The following is a 23,965-nucleotide window of genomic DNA, read 5'->3' on the forward strand; positions in this document are numbered from 1 at the left end:
TCAGATAATCTCTCTTACTTAAAGTCTCCTATGCCATATAGTCTAGCTAATCATGACAATGACTGTCTTATCTTATTTATAAGCCTCATGAACTGCAGGGTGTATACCCCTGGGTGGAGGATGGTGGAGGGCTGGGGAGACCATCCTTAAATTCTGCCTACCACTGTCCATCTCCGACATGACCTAGTCCTAGAACAGATCCTTTGTTCTCCCGTGTGCAGCTTCCCAGCCCCCCAGCCCACCAGTTCTCTAGGGCTTGATGTGGCTACACAGGCCTGCCCACCTTTGGCCAGCCCCCACCCCTTTGCCTTCCAAATCTCCCCAGCTTCTCCCTGATGATACCGTGTTGTCCTCTCCTTCTCCATGGCTCAGGGAACCTAAGTGTCTCTGGGGCCCCAGACACGCTGGGAAGTCTCCTGGTCACAGAAGCCCACAGAGTTCCCTGTCCTGATAGCTGCCCGTATGTCGGTAACCACTTAGCCTTTCTGCCCTGGGGTCAGATGTAATGCCGTGCTCCACAGGTTATGAAGGGGGCAGCTTGACAAAAATCCTGAAGGACATCGAGCAGAGCCCCTTGGTGATGCTAGACCGCTGGCATCTGGAAGTCATCCCCAGAGAGGAGGTGGAGAATGGGGACCAAGTCCCGTACAACATCATGAACAACTATTTCTCCATTGGTGTGGTGAGTTGGTCAAGGATTGCCTTTCTGCATGGATGAGAAACGTCTGGGTGGGTGGAAGGTCCTGGTCCCCCATCCTCCCCCTCTAGGTCCCTACTCTTCACCTCTCCCAGATACCCCAGTCTTGACTCGGGTCCATGCATCCTTGTGTGTGGCCTGGGCATGTTCATCCAGAATGTACCAACCCCCCACCCTAGATTATGGAGGAAATTCCATTCCCTACAATTGGAACTAACACAAGAAAATGAGAAAATCTTTTAAAAACAGATTTACCCTTTGGAGCATTTGAAACAGTTTAAAAGAAGTAACACCAAGAAATAACCAAGGGGCAAAGTCAGGAGAAGACTTTCATGTGAGCTTCCAGAATTGAGAATTCGGATCCTTTAAAGAGAACCAGTGGTTCCAGGCTGGCTTCGCTAACTTAGCTGACAGAATTCCTTCTCTCCTGTTCTCGCCCCTCATCTCAACTGTATTCCCCACACTCTGGGTGCTCATAAACCTCTGGGAGCATCTCCTCCCAGCTGACCCCCTCCTTCGGGTGAGCTTCACGCTCCTTCTAGGAGTTTTCCACAGTCTTCTGTTTTCACCCCGCCAATGTACTCTCTGCATTGGATTGGAGGGATTGGTTTACTGTGCCCATTTCACACATCCCCAACACACACGCATGCATACACACACACCCCCAACAGACTTCTAACACACACACACACACACACACAACATACCCTCCTACACACACACAAACACGCACGCGCGTGCATACCCAGAGCACAAGGACAGCTCCACATTCCTCTTTCTTCCTCCAGCCCCCAGCACATATAGCACAACTCAGTTTGTTATACTGAACTCAGTTTCTGGTCCAAAGAGGATGGGGGTGGACCCTGCTTCCCAAACTGTTAAGGATGAGATCTGGAAGAAAAAAGATCCATCCGTTCCACAGATAGAGCTGGGGTTCAGGAGAAGGATGCATCAAAGACACTAGCATTTATTGAGCACCTACTGTGTGCTCTCCACTACTGTAGACCTTATATACCACAATCCTCATTGCAGTCTGGCAGGTGTCACTGTCCTCATAGTCCCCATTTTACAGACGAGGTCTGCGGACACTCGACTAGTGAGGACCGGGAACTGACACAGGCCCGCTGTGCCTTACAGGCTTTCCTCTCAGTTTCCTTGCCTCTGGAATTACCCTGCTCAGTGTCAGATGCATAGAAATCCTTCCAGACCAACCATCCAGTCCAGATTGTGTGGTAGTTGCTTTTGTCAACCATCCTCGCCTGTGCCTCTTTTGAAACTTTTGTGGCTTAAAAAGAAAAAGGAACTAGACGGGGAAATGATACATAGCTTAAGAGAAGAAGAGATTTAAGGGAAGAGTTTTTAATAAGAAGACTAGAAGGGGATCTGGGTGGCTCAGTCAGTTGAGCATCCGACTCTGGGTTTCAGCTCGGGTCATGGTCTCAGGGTCGTGAGATCAAACCCCACGTCAGCTCTGCACTGAGCATGGAGTTTGCATCAGATTCTTTCTCTCTTCCTCCTCCTCTGCCTCTCCCCACTGCATGCACTGTCTCATTCTCTTTCTTTCTTTCAAATAAATAAATAGATAAATACAGTCTTTAATAAGAAGACCTGAAGAAGAGCCATGGAAGAGGAAAGGATGTTTTAAAATACCGTATAGGGGCGCCTGGGTGGCTCAGTGGGTTAAGCCGCTGCCTTCCACTCAGGTCATGATCCCAGGGTCCTGGGATTGAGCACCGCATCAGGCTCTCTGCTCAGCAGGGAGCCTGCTACCCCCTCTCTCTCTCTGCCTGCCTCTCTGCCTACTTGTGATCTCTGTCTGTCAAATAAATAAATCAAATATTTAAAAAAAATAAATAAAATAAAATACCGTATATTTTCAGAACTTAAAATTTACCATATTTATAGGTATTTTCTTGATTCTTATGACTGCATTTGAGCAGTCATAAGAGTAGTAGCTCCATTTTGTAGACAAGGAAACAAAGAGTCAGATGAAGCGATTGGCTATCATTTTTGGGCTCCTAAGCCAGCACTGTTTTTCTATTACTACAACAGAAGACAGAGGCATCACTGACCGACAGTCATGGTCTGAGAGAATGGGAGTTTGGAGGGGCGGGGGTGGGAGTTTGGGTGAGCCTGGTGGTGGGTATTATGGAGGGCATGTATTGCATGGAGCACTGGGTGTGGTTCATAAACAATTCTGAAACACTGAAAAGAAATTTTAAAAATAAATAAAAAAGTTTTAAAAAGAATTTAAAAATATTCATTTAAACTTCTTTAAAAAAAAAAAAAAAGAATGGGAGATTGGACTGGCGGCATGTTCAGGGTCCCTGTGCCCTGATCTGATTTATCACCCCAGCTCACCTGGCCTCAGTTAGGGCAGATGCCTCTCCCTAGACCTCCTCCAGCTGCCCCCACTCCAGTGACCTAGGCAGACCCCTCCTTCCTCTTCTTGTTGGCTCAAATGCTTCTCTCCTTTTTGGCCCCCAGCTCAGGCCCCACTTCCCCCAGCAGGAACGCACAGCCCTCAGCTATTGCCAGTGGGACTTGATCGACAGGTCTGGCATTCAGGAGGCTTCTAGAACATGGGCTTCCCATCATGACAATTTCACAAAAACTTGTCTTTTTCCTCTAGTAACCAGAGTATAGCTTGCTAACATTTATTGAGTCCTCGCTGCACATGAAGCGACCTTGATAGTGACATGATAGGTATAGTCATTACCCTTTTGCATTTTGTGAGAAGGAAGTGCATCTTAGAACAATACAGAGACAGGTCTCAGCTGGTGAATGGTGGAGCTGAGAACCACTAGGGTTGAGCTCCAGAGCCCCTGAGCTGTGGACCAGGAGCCATGCAGCCTCTGCACAACCCTCTCCATCTTCAGATGCTTTCCTTCATAGTAGCACTGGTAGGGGGCAAGGGGACTCTGAACATTTAGTGTGTGATGACTCACTGGTGCCCTTGGTCAGAGATGCAAATTCCACCCCCATGACAGATCCTGGTTTGCTTTCTGATTCGGTTGGCCTGAGCAAGGTCTGGAAGTTTGCAGGCCCGTGAGATAATTCTGATGTAGATGGTTCCCATCAATCTTCAGTGAGTGGAGACAGCCCATCAGAACAGAGAAGAATGGTCAGAAGAAGTGTTCTTACACAGGAGCAGAAACCAGAACTGAACTAGATGGAGAAAAATGACAGCAAGGAGGGGACACAGACCCCACGAGCAGCGAGACAGAAGGGAGAGCGGAGTAGCGGGGGCGGGTGTCTTGCCCAGAAACATCTACATGGCAGTTTACAGCTGTGGCTGCCTTCAGAGTCTTTAGCCCCTTGACAAGCTCAGCTCTGGCTGCCAAAACATGATTCTTGATCCCTCCTTTCTGTCTCTACAGAGTGCCATATGCAAAAAATTTCACTCACTTAGCACTTCCTGACCATGGATAAACACACCAAAAAGGAATAAACAGCCTCACCTTAACTTAGATAACCTCACTCTAATCCCAAGATGATCATGGCTTTAGTTCATTTTTGCAACCAAGTAGGGAGGAAGGAAGCTGGGGGACAGGAGGAAGGAAAGGAGACCACCTAAGTGTCCCCCAAGGAAACGCATACAAACAGATTCTCCATCACACTCACTGGTCAGGATATTTATTCGCCTGGCGCTGACTTATAATAACCCAGTCTGTTCGTCTTTTAAGTTACAAAGAACTCCACAATATCTTTCTCACGATTTTTTTCCCATACACCTTTCGCTTAGGTGTGTTTAATATTTTATTACGAAGCAGTGAGGAACCAGGATGGCTTTTATCTCCTTGGTGTACCCTAAGGCTTCTCTCAATAAAATGTTTGCAGGGTTTGTATGCTCGCTCTTTAAAAGTTGGAAAGGGAAATTCTTGAGAAAACAAGTAGCCAACGCGCAACTCTGACAGAATCTGGGGCTGACATTTGCAGAAGCTCTTCCTCCCTATTTGACTTCCCAAACTTTGTAAGAGGAGAAGTAGGTATGTAAACCAACTTACAATTTTACTTCCTTGTGATAATCAGAGTCAGACTCCTTTGGCAAAGAGAGCCTTGCGAAGGCTTTGCCTCTGTTGAAGGACTCAGGGTATCTGAGTGATGTCAGGTGTCTGCTGCCCTGCATAGATAAGGGTGATGACCGTGACAGTGACCGCTGCCGTGGTGGCCCTTGGTGGGAAAGCATTTGTCCTGACGAGTTCACCGGGGTCCCAGGGTACCAGCAGAATCCATGTCACACATGGAGAGATAAACAGGGCCACCCAGAGAACCACTATGACCCCATCGTTACCACATTCCCCTCCCTACACACATGCTGGCCCTCTACCAGCGACGAGCTGAGAGTCGGCCTTCTCAGTCCCCCTAACTGACAACACCCCTTGGCAGGAGATGTTAAACATAGTCATTCAGGCTGCTGCTTCCTCTGGCTTCTCTGGCCTTCTCGTCCCTGCTCTTTATTTTTGGATTTGCAGAAATGTCAGGATGGCCAGGTATCAGTGACAGGAAGTTTGGGCCCGTGAAGTTAATTCCTGGGGTATGTGTGACTCCCAGTGCCTCAAAGGCTCTGCTGTCACTGAGCCTCCACGGGAAGAGTGAACAGCTAATCCCTTGATTCAATGAAATCTATTTCTGATCCTAGGGGAACCCACGGGCCAAGGAGAGGCCACAGTCTCCATACTAACCCGCACGCCATTCTCCACCGTACAGATTGTAGTTCTCAGGCTTCACCAGCTGAGTTTCCACAATGATGAGCCCCCCTACCCGTTAGGGAATTTTCCGGCTCCTGCACCTTTTCCCTGCAACTTTTTGGATTCCCTCAGGCTTAAGTTCTTGTCTGTCACCTGAGAGCCCTTGGAGGTCCTAAGACAATGGGACTCACTGAGAGATATCTGGGACAAAGGGTCTACACTCTTTTTCATCTTCCCATCTGCCGTAATTTTTCAGAACTATCCAAATTCCAAATGATCTGTTTTATTGTCTCCTTTGTCCTTTTTATTTCCATAAGTTGCCCAAGTGACTTGGACCTGCATTGTCCAATATGGTAGACATTAGCCACATAGGGCAATTGTGTACTTGCGATGGGACTAGTCTAAATTGAGAGATGCTGTAAGGATAAAATATACACCAAATTTCAGAAATGTAGTATAAAAGAATTTTAAAGATCTCAGTGATTTTTTATATTGACTACATGTTGTAATGATAATATTTGTCACTGAAAATATATTACCAAAGTTAATTTCACCTTTTCACTTTTTTAATGTGGTTACTAGAAAAAAAAATTTTTTTTTTTAAGATTTTATTTATTTATTTGACAGAGATCACAAGTAGGCAGAGAGACAGGCAGAGAGAGAGAGAGGAGGAAGCAGGCTCTCCGCAGAGCAGAGAGCCCGATGCGGGGCTCAATCCCAGAACCCTGGGATCATGACCTGAGCTGAAGGCAGAGGCTTTAACCCACTGAGCCACCCAGGCGCCCCCTAGAAAAATTTTTTAAATTTATTTCTATCGGACATCACTGGCCTAGACATCCAAATATCTCAGAGTCTAAATGATGGTTGCTTATATTGGGAAGGGGCACAAAAAAATCTTTTGGACTTTTAGTTTTAGTTCAGGAAAGAGCAGCCCATCATCTCCTTTGTTCCTCACGCCTCACAGAAGGGACACTGGAGAGTGACCTTCAGAAATGCCATCACTTCCAACGCTTTGCAATTCCCATCTCCATCCACCTGCCCCTTCAAAATGGAAGTCTCATGTTGCTGTACTTATTTCCAAGAAAGAGTCTGGACTCTTGTAGTACTAGTTTCCAAAATTTAAAGAAATCGCTGCTGAATACAAACACACCCAGCTCAGTGGCTGGCCCAGAGCTCAATAGAGGGCGAAGGTGAGTCTGCACTCTTTTAAGTCCCCAGGTAGAGAAACGTGGTCAGAGTCAAGGTCTTTTAAAGATTTTTTTTTAATTTTTATTTATTTATTTGACAGAGATTGAAAGTAGGCAGAGAGGCAGGCTCCCCGTCAAGCAGAGAGCTGGATGCAGGACTCGATCCCAGGACCCTGAGATCATGACCCGAGCCGAAGGCAGAGGCTTAACCCACTGAACCTCCCAGGCACCCCAGAGTTAAGGTCTTTATCAGCATCTCCTTTCCTGCTCAGCTCTCCCTTGCTACTCTGTGCATTTGTCGGGAGATTGCAATGGAACCCCATGCTTAACTAATAATATTATAAAGGCTCTGGTCTTTGTGAAAGGAAGCTTTGCAAAACCTAGTTTAAAAAAAATAACAACAGCAGGGCGCCTGGGTGGCTCAGTGGATTAAGTGTCTGCCTTTGGCTCAGGTCATGATCCCAGGGTGCTGGGATTGAGTCCCGCATCAAGGAGCCTGCTTCTCCCTCTACCTCTGCCACTCCCCCTGCTTGTACTCTCTCTTTCTCTGTTCAATAAATAAGTAAAGTCTTTAAAAACAACAACAACAACAACAAGGATAATCAGAACTGTGCAGAGGGAGAGAGCCTGTGCCCATATCCCTGAGAATAAGAAAACCAGGAACCAGTCCTAAGAGTCTTAGGGGTATGTGGTGGGGGGGGGGGGGGGGCGTTGGCAAAGCACAGATCATGCCAGGCAACATGTGATGACTTTTTTCTTTCCTCCTTTTTCTTTCTTTTCTCCTCTGACAGAAGAAAATTAGTGCTTCCAAGGAACACAAGTAGATGGAATATTTTCTTGAATTCTAGCGAAGCATTTGATAGATGTCACAGGAATCTTATTCAGAGTGTTCACTGAAACTTGCTCAGAGCCGGGAGGGAGATGAAGGCCTGCTGCCTGGAGAAGCCGCCCAGGACAGAGGCTTGGGGGCCCTGCACACTTCCTACCATGTGTCCATGGGGGGCCTAACCAAGACCTTCAATTCTCCATGTGTCTTAAAGGAAAAATGAAACAATCAATAACTAGAGTTTAAATGTTAAAATCCTGGATGCCTCTATGGCTCAGTCAGTCAAGCATCTGCTTTAGACTAGGGTCGTGATCCTGGGGTCCTGGGATGAAGACCCACTTCAGGCTCGCTATCAGCAGGGAGTCTTCTTCTCCTTCTACCCCTGCCACCTGCTCGTGAGATCTCTCCCTCTCTTCCTTCTCTCTCTCTCTCTCAAATAAATAAATTAAATATTTTTTAAAAAGAAAAAGAAATAAATGTTAAGTTCCCAAAACATTATTTCAGCAGGAGTGTTGGCCAACCACACACACAAAAAGCCCCTGGCCTAGTCTTGCCTCTGTAGTGGGCTGCCCACAGGGTTTACTCCTCTGCCAAATACAAGAAGCCCCTCTTTGCCCCCTAACTTGCTTCCAGACTTTCTGTCTCCCACCATTGGCCTATATTTTACTCCCCACACACAGAACATACTCAAAAAAAGCTGTTCCACTGAACGATACCTCCCGATGTTAAAAAATAATGATAACATTCAGAAATTTTCTTTTATGAGTACATAACAAGAAATGGAATTAATATGCATTCACTTAAATGGAATTTCAGTTCTCTTTTAGCCACATAGTGTAGTAAATGAGTTTCTGTAGCTTTTTTTTCTGCACGTATCTGAGTCAGCTCCCTTGTTTCTGTGTCACTCCCCGCCCCCCAACCTGCAGCTTGATTCTCCTATTTCTTTCTAAAGCCCAGCACCTGCGCCTAACGTGTTGGCATGAGGCCTGAGCAGGGAGGGGGCTCAACACATTCTTCTGCTGGACAAGGAGACCATTAATGAGGGTGAAAGACCTCACGTGAGGAGGAAAGATGAGCTTGGTTTTAGGGCTGAAGCTGAGGGTTGGTTCTAGAAATATACACTGTGGAGACATCAGAGACATTAGTGAGAACTCGAGATGGTCTATGACATGGAGTGTAGGCTGCAGATAAGACTTGGGGCTGAGAAGGTCTGATCAGAGGATGGAAAGCCCAGAAACATGGTGTCATGGGAGCTTTCCTAATAGTGAGTTCTGAGGAGCAGGTGGCCAATAGTGCAGCAAAGGGGGTGTGCAAATAGGAGGGCAGCAAAGAGTCCACAGAAGGTGCTAGTGAGACTCTTTTTGACCTTGGGGAAGGTCCTTTCTGTGGAGATCAAGTAAAAGAAGCCAGACATTTAAACATCCTACTAAGCATGTTATTCAATGCTACTAATTATTTCTCCTGATGCAGATGACTAGAATTTATATATAATAGCGTCTACTGAAGTCAGTTTTCTGGTTTTGACAATGTACCATCGTTACATAAGATGTTATTGGGGGAAGCTGGGTGAAAGGGATACAGGAACTCTCTGTACTATTTTTGCAACTTCTTGTGAGTCTTAAAATATTCCCAAATAAAAAGTATTTTTTAAAAAGAGTTAATATGGCAAGGCATTTCCAGAAATTCACACTCAACCCCACGCACAGGCTTCTGCACTCGAACTGCCCCCACACCCAGACACATGCTGTCTCCTCAAAGGGCAGCGGCTGTCCCCTTCATTCACCCCAAACTATGGCGGAGAGTGAAAACTGCAAGGAGCAGAGCGACTTGGGCTCTACCAGCATTGGTGGCTAGCCCCTAATCTTAGACCTGGTGTTCTCCCTTTGTGGGACCCTCCTTTTCTCCCCTGTGACCCCAACTCTCCAGGTTTGGGGGCTTTCGGTGAGAGCCTGTGTGCTTCCTTTCTTTCCACATGGCATGGTCATGACCACTAACCAGGCGTCTGCTTTCCTCTCGTTCCCTTTCAGGATGCTTCCATTGCACACAGATTCCACGTGATGAGAGAGAAACACCCTGAAAAATTCAACAGCAGGTAAGAGTGTCATGAGGCTGCATCCCTCCCCGTAGGCACTGCCCACCGGCCCCGCCCGGCCCCACGCAGCCGGCCAGACCCAGGCGTCCACCTGCTCTCATTCAAACCTTCTTGGCCCCGCCGCCCAGGGACTTGACTTGGCTTTCCTGCCATGGTGCCGGGAGGAGGGTTTCCATTTCCAAGCAGAAATCCGTGTCAGAAACCTGCCGCAGCCTGGCCGCCTGTCTCCTCCCAGAGGATGCTGTGCAGTGGGAGGGACGGCGGGCCGGCAGGGAGGGCGTGGTATGCCGGCCTTAAGAGGTGGGGATCTGCTGTTGGCTAACAAGAACCCCCTTTCAGGGGCCTGCCCGCTTTCTCTAGGCGGAAAGCTCCCGCAGCCCCCAGCCCCCGAGAATTTCTGTGGGGAGGGGCAGGCGGGACGGCAGGGGCCTCAGCTCCTCTGGGTCTCGAAGGGAGGGGAGGCAGTGGCGGGGCCTGGGCCGGAGGGCGGAGAGGGCGTCGCCTCTGCGTCCCCCGACAGCAGAGGGCAGCAGAGGGAGGCCCCTGCAGAGGCTGTGAGACCAGGAGCCGGCCAGGTCCCAGCCTCAGCCCCTGGGTGAAGCCTGGGTGTTAGGTCCAAAAATACAAGGAGAGAGAAAGCCAGTCCTCTCGCAAACAAAACTAAACCCTTCTTGCTGGTGGGAGGCAATATGCTAGAAGTGAGTTGTGACTGGCACGTAGCTAACTGGGATTGCTAAAATACCTATCTCCGTTCTTCTTTCCTTTTTTCTTCTCTTCGGTTGATTTCCATCCGTTCTTCTTTGTTGAGCCATTGCAAGGTGACCGTTGGTCTCTCCCTGCCCTCCAGCAGGTGGGGAGGAGGAATGCAGACTGAGCCTGAAGGGAGTGACTTATTCAACCCATAGGATTCCCTTCAGAGCAGAGGTCCAGTGTTGTCTGAAGACATTTGTTTAAAGCCTTGCGCTCCCAAAGAGGGCCATCATTTTCGTTCCTGCTCCTTTCCCCCGACCCCACTGCCCGGAAGGTTAACCAGGAAAAAGAAAGTCTTATCACAACATACTTCGGCTGCAGGAAAAATTATCTGTGCGATCTCCTAGCTGAACTGATCTTCTTAGTGTGGTCCTTCTGTCCTAGGTCTCTTCTGCCTGGCCCTCTCCCACATCCTGCACACAATCACGAATCACTATTAACAGGTGTACATCCAGCTCCCACCCTTACTGTAATCAGCCGACCCTCCTCGCACAGTCTTCGTCATTCTCCCATACACGCTAGATTACTCCTTCTCTTCCACCTCTGAGGTGCTCTTTTCCCAGAGGTGGCCTTATGCATACTCTTACACACATACTTGTTAAAATGCCACATGCCTGTGAAATCCATAGCGGTTCTGCTCATTCGTTCATTCCACACTAGCTTTTGAAAACAGACTCCGTACCAGGCACTGTTCTGTAGGTGTTTTGGACAGAGGGGCTCACAGTCCAGGGATGCAGACCGGAAGGCCGATATGCAGAGTGACTTGTGTTTAGTGGTATGAATCGAGCTAACCTATGGAAACACAAAGCAAGGACATGGAATTTGGTGTGGAGGGGCTTCTATCCATGGAGATGCCAAGACCTGGGAAACAAGTGTGTATCTTCCAGGTTGACAAAAAGAGAAGGGCAGGGGCACCTGAGTGGCTCAATGGTTAAGCCTCTGCCTTCGGCTCAGGTCATGATCTCAGGGTCCTGGGATCAAGCCCTGCATTGGACTCTGCTCAGGAGGGAGCCTGCTTCCCCCCACCCCCCTCCCCGCCTGCCTCCTGCCTATTTGTGATCTCTCTCTCTCTCTCTCTGTGTCAAATAAATAAATAAATAAAATCTTTAAAAAAGAGAGAGAGAGAGAGAAGGCAGCCCAGGGAGAAGGAAGCAAACGTACAGACGGATAATAACAAGGAATGAGAGGAAGCAGCGTGCTCAGGGAAGAGCAAAGGAAGTTTGCAGAGCGATGAAGCAGAGGAAGGCAGAAATTTCTCCATGTTCCATAAATCAGTAGGTCCTCACAGGACATAAATAGATTGGTCGTCGATTGCCCACATGATTACATACAATTAGAAGGATACTTCTGTCAGAAAAAAGTTGTAATTGTGCCTTTCATTGTGATCTGGTGACTGTTTTTCCTTCCCATTTCCTCCGTCCCATTAATAAGACTAGGCTACAGGTAGTTGCACACCCTTCCCCGGTCAAGGTCAAGGTAGTGGGGTCGCCTGGGATGAGAGGCACACAGATTTGCGAGCCTGCAAATAAAGGAAGACCTAGTGGCGCAGAGGTGGGTCCTGTGGCACAAGGCCCTAGCAGCCGTCCTAGTAAGAACTTTGAGTCCCTGCTGCTTCTACCCCGCCTGCTTGCTCCGGTGGAAAACACTCATGAGTGCCCGCTTTGTCCACCGAGAGGCAGGCGAGCAGCCATTTTCTCCAGGCTTCCTTATTTTTAGCTTTGGAGAGGGTTTTAAATAGGCAGGTGGTTGTTGCCATGGTTACCCCATTACACCAGCGGCTAAACTTAGGAAGGGCCACAAGGGATAGGAAGAAAGCTTGATACCCGGGATTTGGAAATGTAAACGATATTATCAAACAAGGCTTCATTTTACTTGGCTGAACTTAGGTTTTCCAGAGAGTAGCCACTGCTTGCTTGGCTAGATGTCCTTACAGTGAAGGTGCCGGGCCAAGCCCTCGGGGACAACCCTGAGGTTAAATCTGGGGAGTTGTAACTGTTTTGTTTTGGTTTGAACATGGGCTAGAATTTATCAGGGAACTTGAATCTTTCACAGGGCTCATTCACTTTTCTGGGCTATTCTAACAAGAATCTTCAACCTGAGTTACAAAGGCTGCAGGAGCTCCAGGAACCCCTTGAAATTGTATAGAGGACACTGAATATAGTTTTCTGGAGAGAAAGTCCGTACCTATCAGAAGGCCCTCGCAGGCACCTGTGGCCCTCTTATGGTTTAAAGTCACAGTTCTGAGGCCTCCTTAAATCCTAAAAGGCGGTCGGGGTTTGGTTGGGGTTTTAGAAAATCCTTCCTTCTCTGGCTTCTCTACACAGGTTGTTACCAGAGAAGGTGGCTGGTGTACTGTACAAAACTAAGTTACGTTCGTTAGTGGAATAGCTTTGTTGATGGAGCAAGAACCAGACCCAAGAATGCAGGAACCTGAGCCAACTGCGATGGGCAAGGATAAAAAGGCCTTTAATGGGGCTATTTTGGGTACATTCTGCTTCCTAATCATTGACAGGCTAATAATTAATTGCTAGTTTAGAAATATTATGAAAAATTATCATCTTGTCGTTGGCAAAAACAACAGAAGACAGATGTAACTCAACTAAGATTCTGACATGTGTTAGAAGGTGTTCTAGGCTACCAGGGTAAATAAAACCTGATTCCTGCCTTCAGGGAATTCATGTGTAGCAAAGAAGGAAGAGTCAACTTCAACTATTTTTTGTGAAGTGATTTTCACATACAAGGAGGTTCCATTTTGTGGGTCATACAGCATAAAGGAAGTTGGATAGTGCAAAACACTTATTAATGGTTGTATCCCTACATCACTTATAAATGAATTGTTTAGAGGACAGAAATGGTGTTACAGGGAACCAAAGAAAGAACTGTTATTTTCTGAGCTCCTACTAGGTGCCAGGTGATAAACTAGGTTCTTCAAATACATTATGTTATTGGCATCCCACGATCACCCTACAAGGTAAATATTAGATAAAGGGATTTTATAGATAAAGACACTGAGGCTGGGAGAAGCCGAGTCACCTGACTGAAATGAGACATCTTTGTAAGCACTGGAGCTGACGTGATCCTTTTTTTTCTTTTTTTCTTTTTTTAAAGATTCCATCTATTTATTTGACAGAGAGAGATCACGAGTAGGCAGAGAGGCAGGCAGAGAGAGAGAGAGGAGGAAGCAGGCTCCCCGCCGAGCGGAGAGCCCGATGTGGGACTTGATCCCAGGACCCTGAGATCATGACCCGAGCTGAAGGCAGAGGCTTAACCCACTGGAGCTGACGTGATTCTAAGCCAGTTCCTAACTCCTCCAGACTTCAAACTCTGTCTTGCTTTCTCCTGTGGATTTCATTCATCAAATACTTATTGTATATCAAACACGCTGATGGGTACTACATACACAGTCCCACTCAGTGTTCACAGGAACATGCAAGGTTAAGTGCTGCGATCTCCATTTTAGAGAAGAAAATACAGAGGCCAAGGAGGGTAGAGCTTTTATCACCTCTGCCCATCTTTATGGATTGTCTCTGTGGGAAAATGCCTGCTGAGTTCCAAAGCGGGACCACGGGCACGCCACCCACTCTCAGTTGTGTGGCATGACTCTTCTCCCTGTCTCCGTGTCCATGGCACAGAGCAGGACTGGATATAGATGGGGGCAGCCAGTGCAAGGTTAAGACACGGGGCCCTTTAAGAATTTCAAGTCCACGGGACTAGAGCTTTAATTAAACCGAGAACAGAGCCCTTCTGGTGTCTGGCTCCTTGTACCTATGTAGATTTCTCTTTTGTAAGGTGGCCCTGGCAAGGAGAGAGGAATTTATTTAAAACAAACAAACAAACAAACCTCACAGGTTCCAGGGCTCACAGAGAGGGGACGTTTGCAATAAAGGCAGAAGGAATGGATGAAAGAGGGCTTCAACTTAGGGAGGAGGGAAGGGATGCTAAGTCCCTCAAACAAGCGGTAGTCTGTATTAGATGAGCTGATGACACCACGGAAGCCTTGCGGGTCTCTAAGAACCAGTTCTCTGTGGAGTTTCTGGATGAAAACTCTGTGAATTGTTTTTCTGATTTATGGAATATATACACGAAAGCTCCCAAATTCCAGTGTCCCTGTGGCTGAGTGTCCAGAAAGAGAAGTCTAGAGATGGAATTCTTTTCGTTGTTGCTCTGCTCATAAACTCAGAGCACTTGGAGAATGTGTTATTCCAAACCTGTCGAGTGCCATCCACTTGAATATGTCCCTCAGCAGTTTAGGCTGAAGCAAAGTATTTCCTGTTAGACACTTCAAAGGCACCGAAACAGTGCTTCATTCCTACCAAAAGCGGACCACCTTTCCCAAAAGCCCTTGGGTAATTAGTACACTCTGGAGTGTTAGCTTTCTTGGACCCAGGCCCATGGAGTAATTGATGAGTGGTTCCCCTAGAAGTCCTTATGTAGCCTGAGACCTTAATAGGTTGGAATTACATCTTGCAAATAACTAAGCCCTTACCAGATATTTATAGAATGAGGCAGCAGGGTATAGTCAAAGTTGGCATCCAGAGTTGGCTCTGCTACTTACTAGCTGTGTGACCTTGGGCAAGTTACTTAATCTCTTTAATCCTTTGCTTCCTCCCCCGAAAATCTTGCAAGGTTGCTGTAAGTATACGGAGATGGAGTATAAGTTCATGGCACACCGTGGGTAATCAATGAATATTTGTTGTTGAGTATTGTTGAATAACAAGCATGAGTAAAACATTGCCTGAAATTGCCAATGAAATCAGTCACCATGAAGTCTTTGCTTTGTTGGCATGGCCCTTGAACTGAAATTTGGAGGACAACTGAAAGTTGGAGGAGACCTCTTCTGTGATACATTAAATCCCTCTCCTAGGGAACGGAAGGATAGCATCAATCAGCCGGTTGAGTTGAATTCTATAGGACTGGAGCGATAGAGAAAGTTCCCTTTATAGGCTCCATGGGTGTTCAAAGAGGCAGAGATTTGGCATCTGAACATCAGAGACACTAACTCCAAATGCCAAGGCCAGGCTAAAGACAGGATCAAGACTGGGACCGCAGACCCCAGATGACATGGAAGGAGAAGGAACAGGGTGGGAGTAAGGGGTTGTTGCAGGGCAGATGCTGTGTGCTTCCTGGGATACCTAGGGCTTACCAACTGGGGCCATGGAGTGCACTGTTGGTGGGTAGGGGGATGGCCAGGGGCAGTCAGACACGAGACATAACGACCCTTCATTCATACTGGCTCTTCCCTCACCCACGGAGCATCTCTCCTCATACTTTAGATAACACAGAGATGTTCTATAGGAGGCAAAATAGAAGCCAGCAAAGCTCAAATCATACAATTCTGAAAATGAAAGGGCCTCCCCTATTGAATACATGTGGTATGTGATGAGTCCCAGGCATAGACTGTATCACCATTTATGTAAAATTTTTTTTAAGATTTTATTTATTTATTTATTTGACAGAGAGAGATCACAAATAGGCAGAGAGGCAGGCAGAGACAGAGAGAGGGGGAAGCAGGCTCCCTCCTGAGCAGAGAGCCCGATGTGGGGCTTGATCCCAGGACCCTGGGATCATGACCTGAGCCGAAGGCAGAGGGTTAACCTCCCAGGCTTAGCCACCCAGGCTCCCCCAGATTTTTTTTTTAATCGAAAAATGAAACCATTCTAAGTTACCCTTTCCAGGAGTCTGTGAGATAGCCTAGTGTTACAGCCCAGGGGTTCTGACTTTCCCAAAGTGTAAAGGTACAAAAGCAGCAGACACAGTAGGGTTAAAATCCTCACCATTGGAGGCTTCATTTGGTGTCCTGACTTGGGTTTGTCTAATACTCGGCACCCAAGAGAGACCTGCTCTAGGTACCCAGAGGTCCAAACTGTCTGCACCTGTTTCCCTCAATACATCAAACTATTTTTTCAAACATTTGGGATTCAGAAAAACCCCAAGTGAAGTTGATTGTGGCATTTCTCTTTTTATTGTTACTTCCACAGGTATTTAGAAAGGAAATGCAAACCTTATGCTTTGTGTTCACGTACCTTTGACTCTTCAAGTCACTTCTGACAGAGCAGCTTACTTAATTACTGGGATGTTTATATACTGGCCCACAAAAATGTTTTATCCCCACCCTCCCCACCCATCCTTGGAAGAGATGCAGGGAGTGAAGTGAATGAAATATGGGTTCATGTTTTTTTCACCAAGCATTCATCATTATGCAACTGCATAAGTTCAGGGATTTTTCTTGGCTGTCTTATTTGTTTACAGTCAGCCTTGATTATTTGCAGAAACAAGGGAACAGCAGCATGGATCATTTAGAGCTGTGGATGTTACTAATATTTGTGTGCAAGTCTCTCTACCTTAAAGACTCACAGTAATTTAATATGATGAAATCACATTGACTCTTTTTTTTTTAAGATACATTTATTTTTGAGAGAGAAAAAGCACAGGGGAGAGGGACAGAGCGGGAGAGAGAATCTCCAGCAGACTCCCCACTGGGCACAGAGACCTACACAGGGTTCCCTCTCGTGACCATGGGATCATGACCTGAGCCAAAATCAAGAGTCGTGTGCTTAACCGACTGAGCCACCCAGGTGTCCTGAAATCACATTGACTCTTAACATTTCTTTCATTTTCCTCCTGGCTCCCCAGCCCACTGGAAGGGGTGACACAGCTTCAGACTGGCACATTGGAGCAGCCTATGGTATCTCAAGGCTCCTTATAAAGTTTCTGGTTTGCCAGAACAGTTCCTTATTGTAGCTTAATAAACCTTTTCTTCTCACGCCTGCCCAGCTAAAACAAGAAAGGTATGACTCATGTCAATAAAGAGTGGAATCAGTTTGTGGTAATATCAAAAGGAACTTGAAAGCAAGCTATCGTTTCAAGTCATTAGAACAGATAATCCAAAAATTATCAGTATGGATGCATTGATTGATATTTAGAACTATTTCCAACAAAGAGCTCAAGATAAGACTATATCAAGTTCAGAAGGGATAAGGTCAGCATGATAACCTCCTGGAAGAAAGTCAAAGTAAGGTTAAGAACTGCCCAGGTCCTCAAATGGGTGTAGACAGTGTGGATAATTTCCAGAGGGAAGAGGTCAGGAAAGTGCTAGAATTTAATGTCTTAATAAGGAAAGACTGAATCTGGGTTTGTTCCACCCAAAGAAGAGAAGACTCAGGGAGAAGTGATTATTGACCTCAAATATTTAAAAAATATTTCTCATAAAGGAGGAATTGGGTTATTTTGCCTGATAAATCAATGGGGAAAATGACTGGAAAGACCACTTTAAGCTCCAAATATTGGACATCATTTCTATGAATTAGAGCCATTCTCAGGGGCGGGGGGCTACTGATGAGAGCATTTTCAGATTGTAATGTTCACGCGGGTACAGCACAAACATCTGGGGCTCCGGTGAGGCCAGGTGCCTGGCGGTACAGGTGATATCATCAGACAGCCTGGGTCCCGGTGCTGGAGCTGTCGTAACCACTTAGATGCGACCTTCATCAAGTTACCCTTCTAAGGCTTAGTCTGCTCACCTGTGAAATTGGGATATCATACTTCATTTGTTTCCTATGGATGCTGTAGCAAATTACCACAAGCTCGGTGGCTTAAAACAATGCTAATTTATCATATTGCAGTTCTGGAAGTCAGAAATCTGAACTAGGTCTTACTGGGCTAAAATCAAGGTATCCTCAGGGCTGCATTCCTTTCTGGGGGCTGTAGGGGAAAATCCGTTTCCTTACTTGCTTGCATCTGGAGGTTGTCTACATTCCTTGGCTAGGACCCCCTTCTATCTTGAAAGCCAGCAATGGCCAGTTAAGTCTTTCTCTCCATGGCATTCTTTTGATAGTCTCTTTCTGCCTCCCTCTTTCACTTACAAGGACCCTTATGATTATACTAGAACCACACAGATAATTCAGGATTATCTCCCTATCTCAAGGTCAACTGACTGTCAATTTCAATTCCACCTGCAATTTTAATTGCCTTTTGCCGTATGAATTAACATAGTCACAGATTCCAGGAATTAGAAAGTAGACATTTTCAGGATATTATTCTGCCTATTACAAATACCTTACCTAAGTACCATAGAATTATTCTGAAGCTCCAATGGACCAATGCATTTAAAGTGTTTATTACAAAGGCTTGGCACACTGTTACTATATCACTACTACTACTATTATTATTATTTATATTATTACAAAAATAGATCCTACATCAAATAATAGTCATCTTGGATGACTCAGAAGCCCTTAAATTCTGAGATTTGGTGATTTTCTGAAAGGGACAAATAAATACCTGTTGGTCATAGGACATGAGTCATCAATACAGCAATACGTGACATCCTTTTTCTCTTCATTTTTCTTGATAAATTTTTTCAATGCATTTATCATTATTTAATAATAGACCATAAAGTATGATTACATAATACTTTGCAGTATTATTATAAATAATTTGTAGGGGTGCCTGGCTGGCTCAGTTGGTTATGTGTCTGCCTTTGGCTCAGGTCATGATTCCAGGGTCCTGGGATGGAGTCCCATAGCAGGTTCCCTGCTCAGCGGGGAGCCTACTTCTCCCTCTGCCTCTGTCTGTCACTCCCCCCACTGTCAAATAAATAAAATATTTTTTAAAAATTTAAAAATATTCAATAAATAAATAATTTGTAAAGTTCAGAAAAGTTAAAAAAGAAACGAATCATTTATAGTGTCATCACTCAGAAACACAATATTACCTTTTTCAGCGGTTTACTTGATACACGTATTTTTAAATATTTGCAATAACATGTTTTTGTAGTTATATGTGCCATTTCTCAAAAAAATTTTCTTTATACAAGTAATCAGGGCTTATTATGGAAAACAAATCATACTGTCCCCAGGAAATAAACACTTTTAGCATTATAATATCTTTTCCCCATACTTGCTCTGTACAATTTTATTTACTTGAGATCACACTGTGCACACTGGTTTAAAACACTATTAGCACAGTAGGGGCACCTGGCTGGTTAAGTGTCCAACTCTTGATTTCAGCTCAAGTTGGGATCAAGCCTACATTGGGCTCCAAGCTCAACGGGGTGTCTGCTTGAGGATCTTTTCCCTCTCTTTCTGCCCCTTGCCCCACTCGCACTCACTATCCCTACCCCCCCCCCCCACCGATAAATAAATCTTTTTAAAAAATACTATTAACACAATAGTATTTACAGGGTTTGGAAGGAAGCTGATATAAAGGAGCTGATTAGAGTGAGTTTATCTCCAGTGGGAATTTTTTTTTTTTAAGATTTTATTTATTTATTTGACAGACAGAGATCACAAGTAGGCAGAGAGGCAGGCAGAGAGAGAGGAGGAAGCAGGCTTCCTGCTGAGCAGAGAGCCCGATGCGGGACTCGATCCCAGGACCCTGGGATCATGATCTGAGCCAAAGGCAGAGGCTTTAACCCACTGAGCCACCCAGGCGCCCCTCCAGTGGGAATTTTATTAGTCTTCTCGGATTTAAAAAAATCCCAATGATTTTGTTCATTCACTATGAGAGTTTTAAAGATAACATTACTCAAGTCCCTTTGCAAGTGAAATAACTGATACATTATGCAACTTCACTTTTGTGGAAGGAAAATTGAAAATTTGACCCTCAGAAGCACAGTTCCTTGTCCTGTACTCGTCCTGTACGAGGTTTTGCTGTACAGGAATAAGACCAGTTTGTGTTTTATGTGACCGTGAGAGGCAGCAAGAGTTAACATCTGAACTATGCAGTGATGTTGTGGTTTAAGCACACAGACTTCCTGGGTGTTTATTAAAGTCCTTAAAGGGTGGTTTTCCCAATGTCATCAGCATTGCTCCAACCAACACCGACAATGGGAGCCATCATTTTCTAATGTTTTCAAGAATTTCACTTACATTATTTTTAACCAGCACAACTTTCCAAGTATACGGTAACTACTGTTGGTCCATTTTACAGATGAGGACATTGAGGCTCCACTTGTATGTATCAAAGAACATACAACTAGGTAACAGGGCAGCTGCTATTAAAACCTAGCTCGGTCTGGCTCCACAGCCTCCACTGATCCTGCTGCACTTCCCTGCATCTCTGGAGGCCCAGTTTGGTGCCCCATGACCAAGGAGACACCCAAGAAAGAGACTAAAGAAGAACCACAGAGATAATTAACGGCCCCATGAAGAAACCTTAAGTAAACCAAAATAGTTTTTTGCAGGGGAGAGTTTTTTTGTTTTTGTTTTGTTTTTTTGTTGTTGTTGCTGTTGTTTTTTGTTTTGGTTTGGTTTTGGGTTTTTTGGAGAGAAGAAGCAGAGAATATGTTGGGACTAGGCCTCAACAGTGTGAAGGATTCACAACAGGAAATAGTGACCACACCTTACTTTTCATCTGGACTCAGGAAAGAATGAGAGGGAGAAAATGTGCTTCTAATGTGAGGAATTGCTGTTTTGGATGGGAGGAAGATTCTCCTGGCCTGGAGACCTATTAAAGGCTAAACTGAGTTATTGAGAGAAGTTGTGGAATATGTTGCAAAAGTTTCTAAAAAGAGGAGCCAGATTCATCCATCTGGATGACAAACACAGCATCTTCTCTGAGCCCAGGGGTGAGTTTATGGTACCCACTGAATGAGAGCCCTCTGCCCCCCACCCCAACAACGTACTGGGGTGCCCCCTGGGAGATCTTTACCTCCTTAGTTCCTTAGCTCCCAGCTGGTCCCCACATTGTCCCCTCCTCAGGATTTCCTCATTGGGCCCCGGCCGTCTTCATACTCTTTGTTCTCAGGTCCTCACTTTGGCAGCTGCCCGTGTTTTTGTCCTGTTTCTGTCACACAGGACCTGCTGCCACAATCCTTGTCCCATCTTAGAGAAAGGCGTGCTTTGCCTTAGGACCCTTTATAAATATCTTTTCCCAAATGCCAGTCCGGCTTTCTCACTTGCTTGCTCCTTTGCTCCCCATTCCCTACTCCACCCTGACCCCTCAGTCTAGTGTGGCATCTCCTTCTGGGGCCTGATCATCACCCATTATTTCAAAATGCAGTCCTAAATATTCAAAACACTCCCTCCCTGACCAACCCTAGCCCTGACCTCCACTTCCTCTTACAGTCCACCTACAAGGTTTTTGACACATTTTTTCCCACTTTGATTTTTTCTGCTTTGTCTTCTCTCAGTCATCGTTTTGATGCTAACCCGTTATCTCTCCACCTCATTCCTAAGCTTGCTCACTAACAGAAGTGAACCCTCTTGAGATCCACTGACCTACAAGCAGAAGGATGGTGCTGAGAACGTTCCCTCATTCAGCCAGAATGTGTTGAGCATCTATTCTGTGTCAGTATTTGTACTGTGACTGAAGAAATATGGATTACCACAGCCCCTACTTCCAGGAGCCCATGGGTCTAGTTGGGAAGATGAGCATATCCAGAAGCTATCACCGATGTATTCATTTCCTAAGGCTGTCATGACATACTACCACAAACTGGGTGGCTTCCAATAACAGAAATGTATTCCCCCACAATTGTGGAGGCTAAAAGTCTGAGATCAAGGTGTCAGCAGGATTAGTTTCTTCCCAGTGTCTGAGGGAGAATCTGTTCCATGCCTCTCTTCTTGCTTCTGGTGGTTGCCAGCAATTCTTGGCATCCCTTGGCTTGGAGCTACAAAACTCCAATCTCTGCCTTCATCTTCACGTGCTTTCTCCCTCTGTGTCTCTCTGTCCAAATGTCTCTCTTCTTTTAAGGACTCCGAGTCATTGTATTTGTCCCACCCTAACCCAGGATGACATCACCTTAACTTGATGACATCTTCAGAGACCCCCATTTCAAATACAGTCACGTTCGCAAGTACTGGGGCTAGGCCTTCCACAGAGCTTCTTAGAGAACACAAGTTAACCAACCATATCCACCCTCCCTTAAGCTGTCACAAAAGAAGGATATGCAGTATAATATGGTGGGCTTTGTTCGAACAAGGAGCCATGAATAATTAGGGTGTTGTGGGAGCACCTAACTGAGGGAGAGTAGGATTAGACTTCAGAAAGAAGGTTACATTTGAGCTTGAGAAAGAAATGGAAATGCCCTGAGGAAAGAAGGAGCCAGGAGGAGAGAAGCAGGCTGGGCAAAGGGCAGAGGTGCTTTGCGAGAGGACACTCGATGTGAAGAGAGGCGAGTGGTTCTGAGGTGGGGTGGGAAGACAGGGAGGGAAAGCAGCCGCAGCATGACCTCTACACTGTGCGTAGTGTGAGTGAGTGGACAGGAAGGTGGTCAGTCAGCAGATACTTTGTGAATAGGTCCGTGAAGAGATGAATTATCTTGCAGAGTATTTCCAGAGCCCAAATTCCAGGGCTCCCAGGAACATGGGGACTTTTATACTGAAACATATTGGGTGTATAGGGTGTTAGGTCAGAGAGAGACCCAGAGAGACAGGAGATGAGGTAAGCCTCAGGGAGACAGAAAGAAGAGGGCTGTCAGGAGAGAGGCAAACAGGAATCAGTTCTGCTAACCTGGGGGAGTTCATGCAAATCAGGGCCAGGGAAACTGTGGAAACCAACCATGGGGCTTTTTTCACAAGCCCTGAACTGTGAAGAGTGCTGTTTGGTTGGGGAAGTAGAAATTCATATTGAACAAAATTCCACACGTCATTCTCTCTTCCTTACTGCCACAATTTCAGATTCTCTCAAGCAGAAATGGACTTAGGTGGCCTCTAAACTTAGTTCAACATGTTTTGTTTTGTTTGGTTTTTTTTTGCTTGGGTTTTTTTGTCTCCAAAAAAAAAATTTCAGAGTTTATTATCCGTCTGTTATATTTTACTAATTAGAACTTTGGAGAATTGTCATCCTTTTGTATTAGGGGTGTTTCTGTGATACACCAGAGCCCTCTTTATATTTAGAACTGATATGATTAGTGTATTCAGTCTGATATAGTTTCCTTAAACTGTTCATACTTGCCATGTTTAATGAAAGAGAGATTGAAAAACAATAGATATTCTCAAGAAAGATTCCAATGATTAATTTTAATCCTTCTTTTCAAACAATATTTGCTAAATACAGTTTTAATGTATTTGTTGTTTGGCCAAAGGAATTTTTTTTAAAAGACTTTATTTATTTGACAGAGTGAGAGAAAGCACAAGTAGGCAGAGCAGCAGGCAGAGAGAGAAGGGGGGAAGCAGGATCTCCACTGAGCAGGAAGCCCGATGCGGGGCTCGATCCCAGGACCCTGAGATCATGACCTGAGCCGAAGACAGAGGCTTAAAAACTGAACCACCCGGGTGCCCCATGGCCAAAGGAAATTTTGAAAGCAGCCTTTTGCTGTACTTAATCAGGAAACCGGGTAAATCCCTGGTGAAATAAGCAAATTATCTCTCCAGAAACCCCAGGCAAATGGCCTTACAACTCCATATGTTAGGCTGTGTTCCCCTCACATGAAATGTAGGTACTAATCCCTGCGTTTCACTGCATCCAAAAATCAGAGCTGAGTTTCAGCTTCTACCCTGCCTCTTACTTACTCTCTGCCCTGGGGAAAGTTACTCACTTCCCTGAGTCTTCATTTTCTGGTGTGTAAAATGGAAATCACAGCTATCTCATAGGATGCTTCTGAGAATGAGAGCAGATAAATGAGTGGATGTGAAATGTTTCAGACGTTGGTGTGATACTGTGGATTATTATGGGAATTCGTGAGGAGAACCTATAGCGGTCCATAAGCAAGTACACTGTAGCCGCTCTCGTTTCCATGGATAGTGCTGTAATTCTTAACTGTAGTAATATCTTGCAGAC

At 45.6% G+C, this 23,965-nt stretch overlaps 1 protein-coding gene across 3 annotated transcripts in view; it reads left to right on the forward strand.

Annotated features, from left to right (window-relative positions):
- DGKG (diacylglycerol kinase gamma) overlaps positions 1 to 23,965 on the forward strand; it is a 211,890-nt gene that overhangs the window by 103,086 nt on the left and 84,839 nt on the right. For all 3 annotated transcript variants that reach the window (XR_006818085.1, XR_006818086.1, XM_046003528.1), the window contains 2 exons: positions 522 to 682; positions 9,429 to 9,493. Coding sequence is in view for 1 of the 3 variants with exons in the window: in XM_046003528.1 (XP_045859484.1) it covers positions 522 to 682; positions 9,429 to 9,493 (226 nt within the window). In the remaining 2 variants the exon portion in view is untranslated. The remainder of the gene's footprint in view (positions 1 to 521; positions 683 to 9,428; positions 9,494 to 23,965) is intronic.

This window comes from Meles meles, chromosome 4 (assembly GCF_922984935.1).
Source record: "Meles meles chromosome 4, mMelMel3.1 paternal haplotype, whole genome shotgun sequence".
Classification (NCBI taxonomy): Eukaryota; Metazoa; Chordata; class Mammalia; order Carnivora; family Mustelidae; genus Meles; species Meles meles.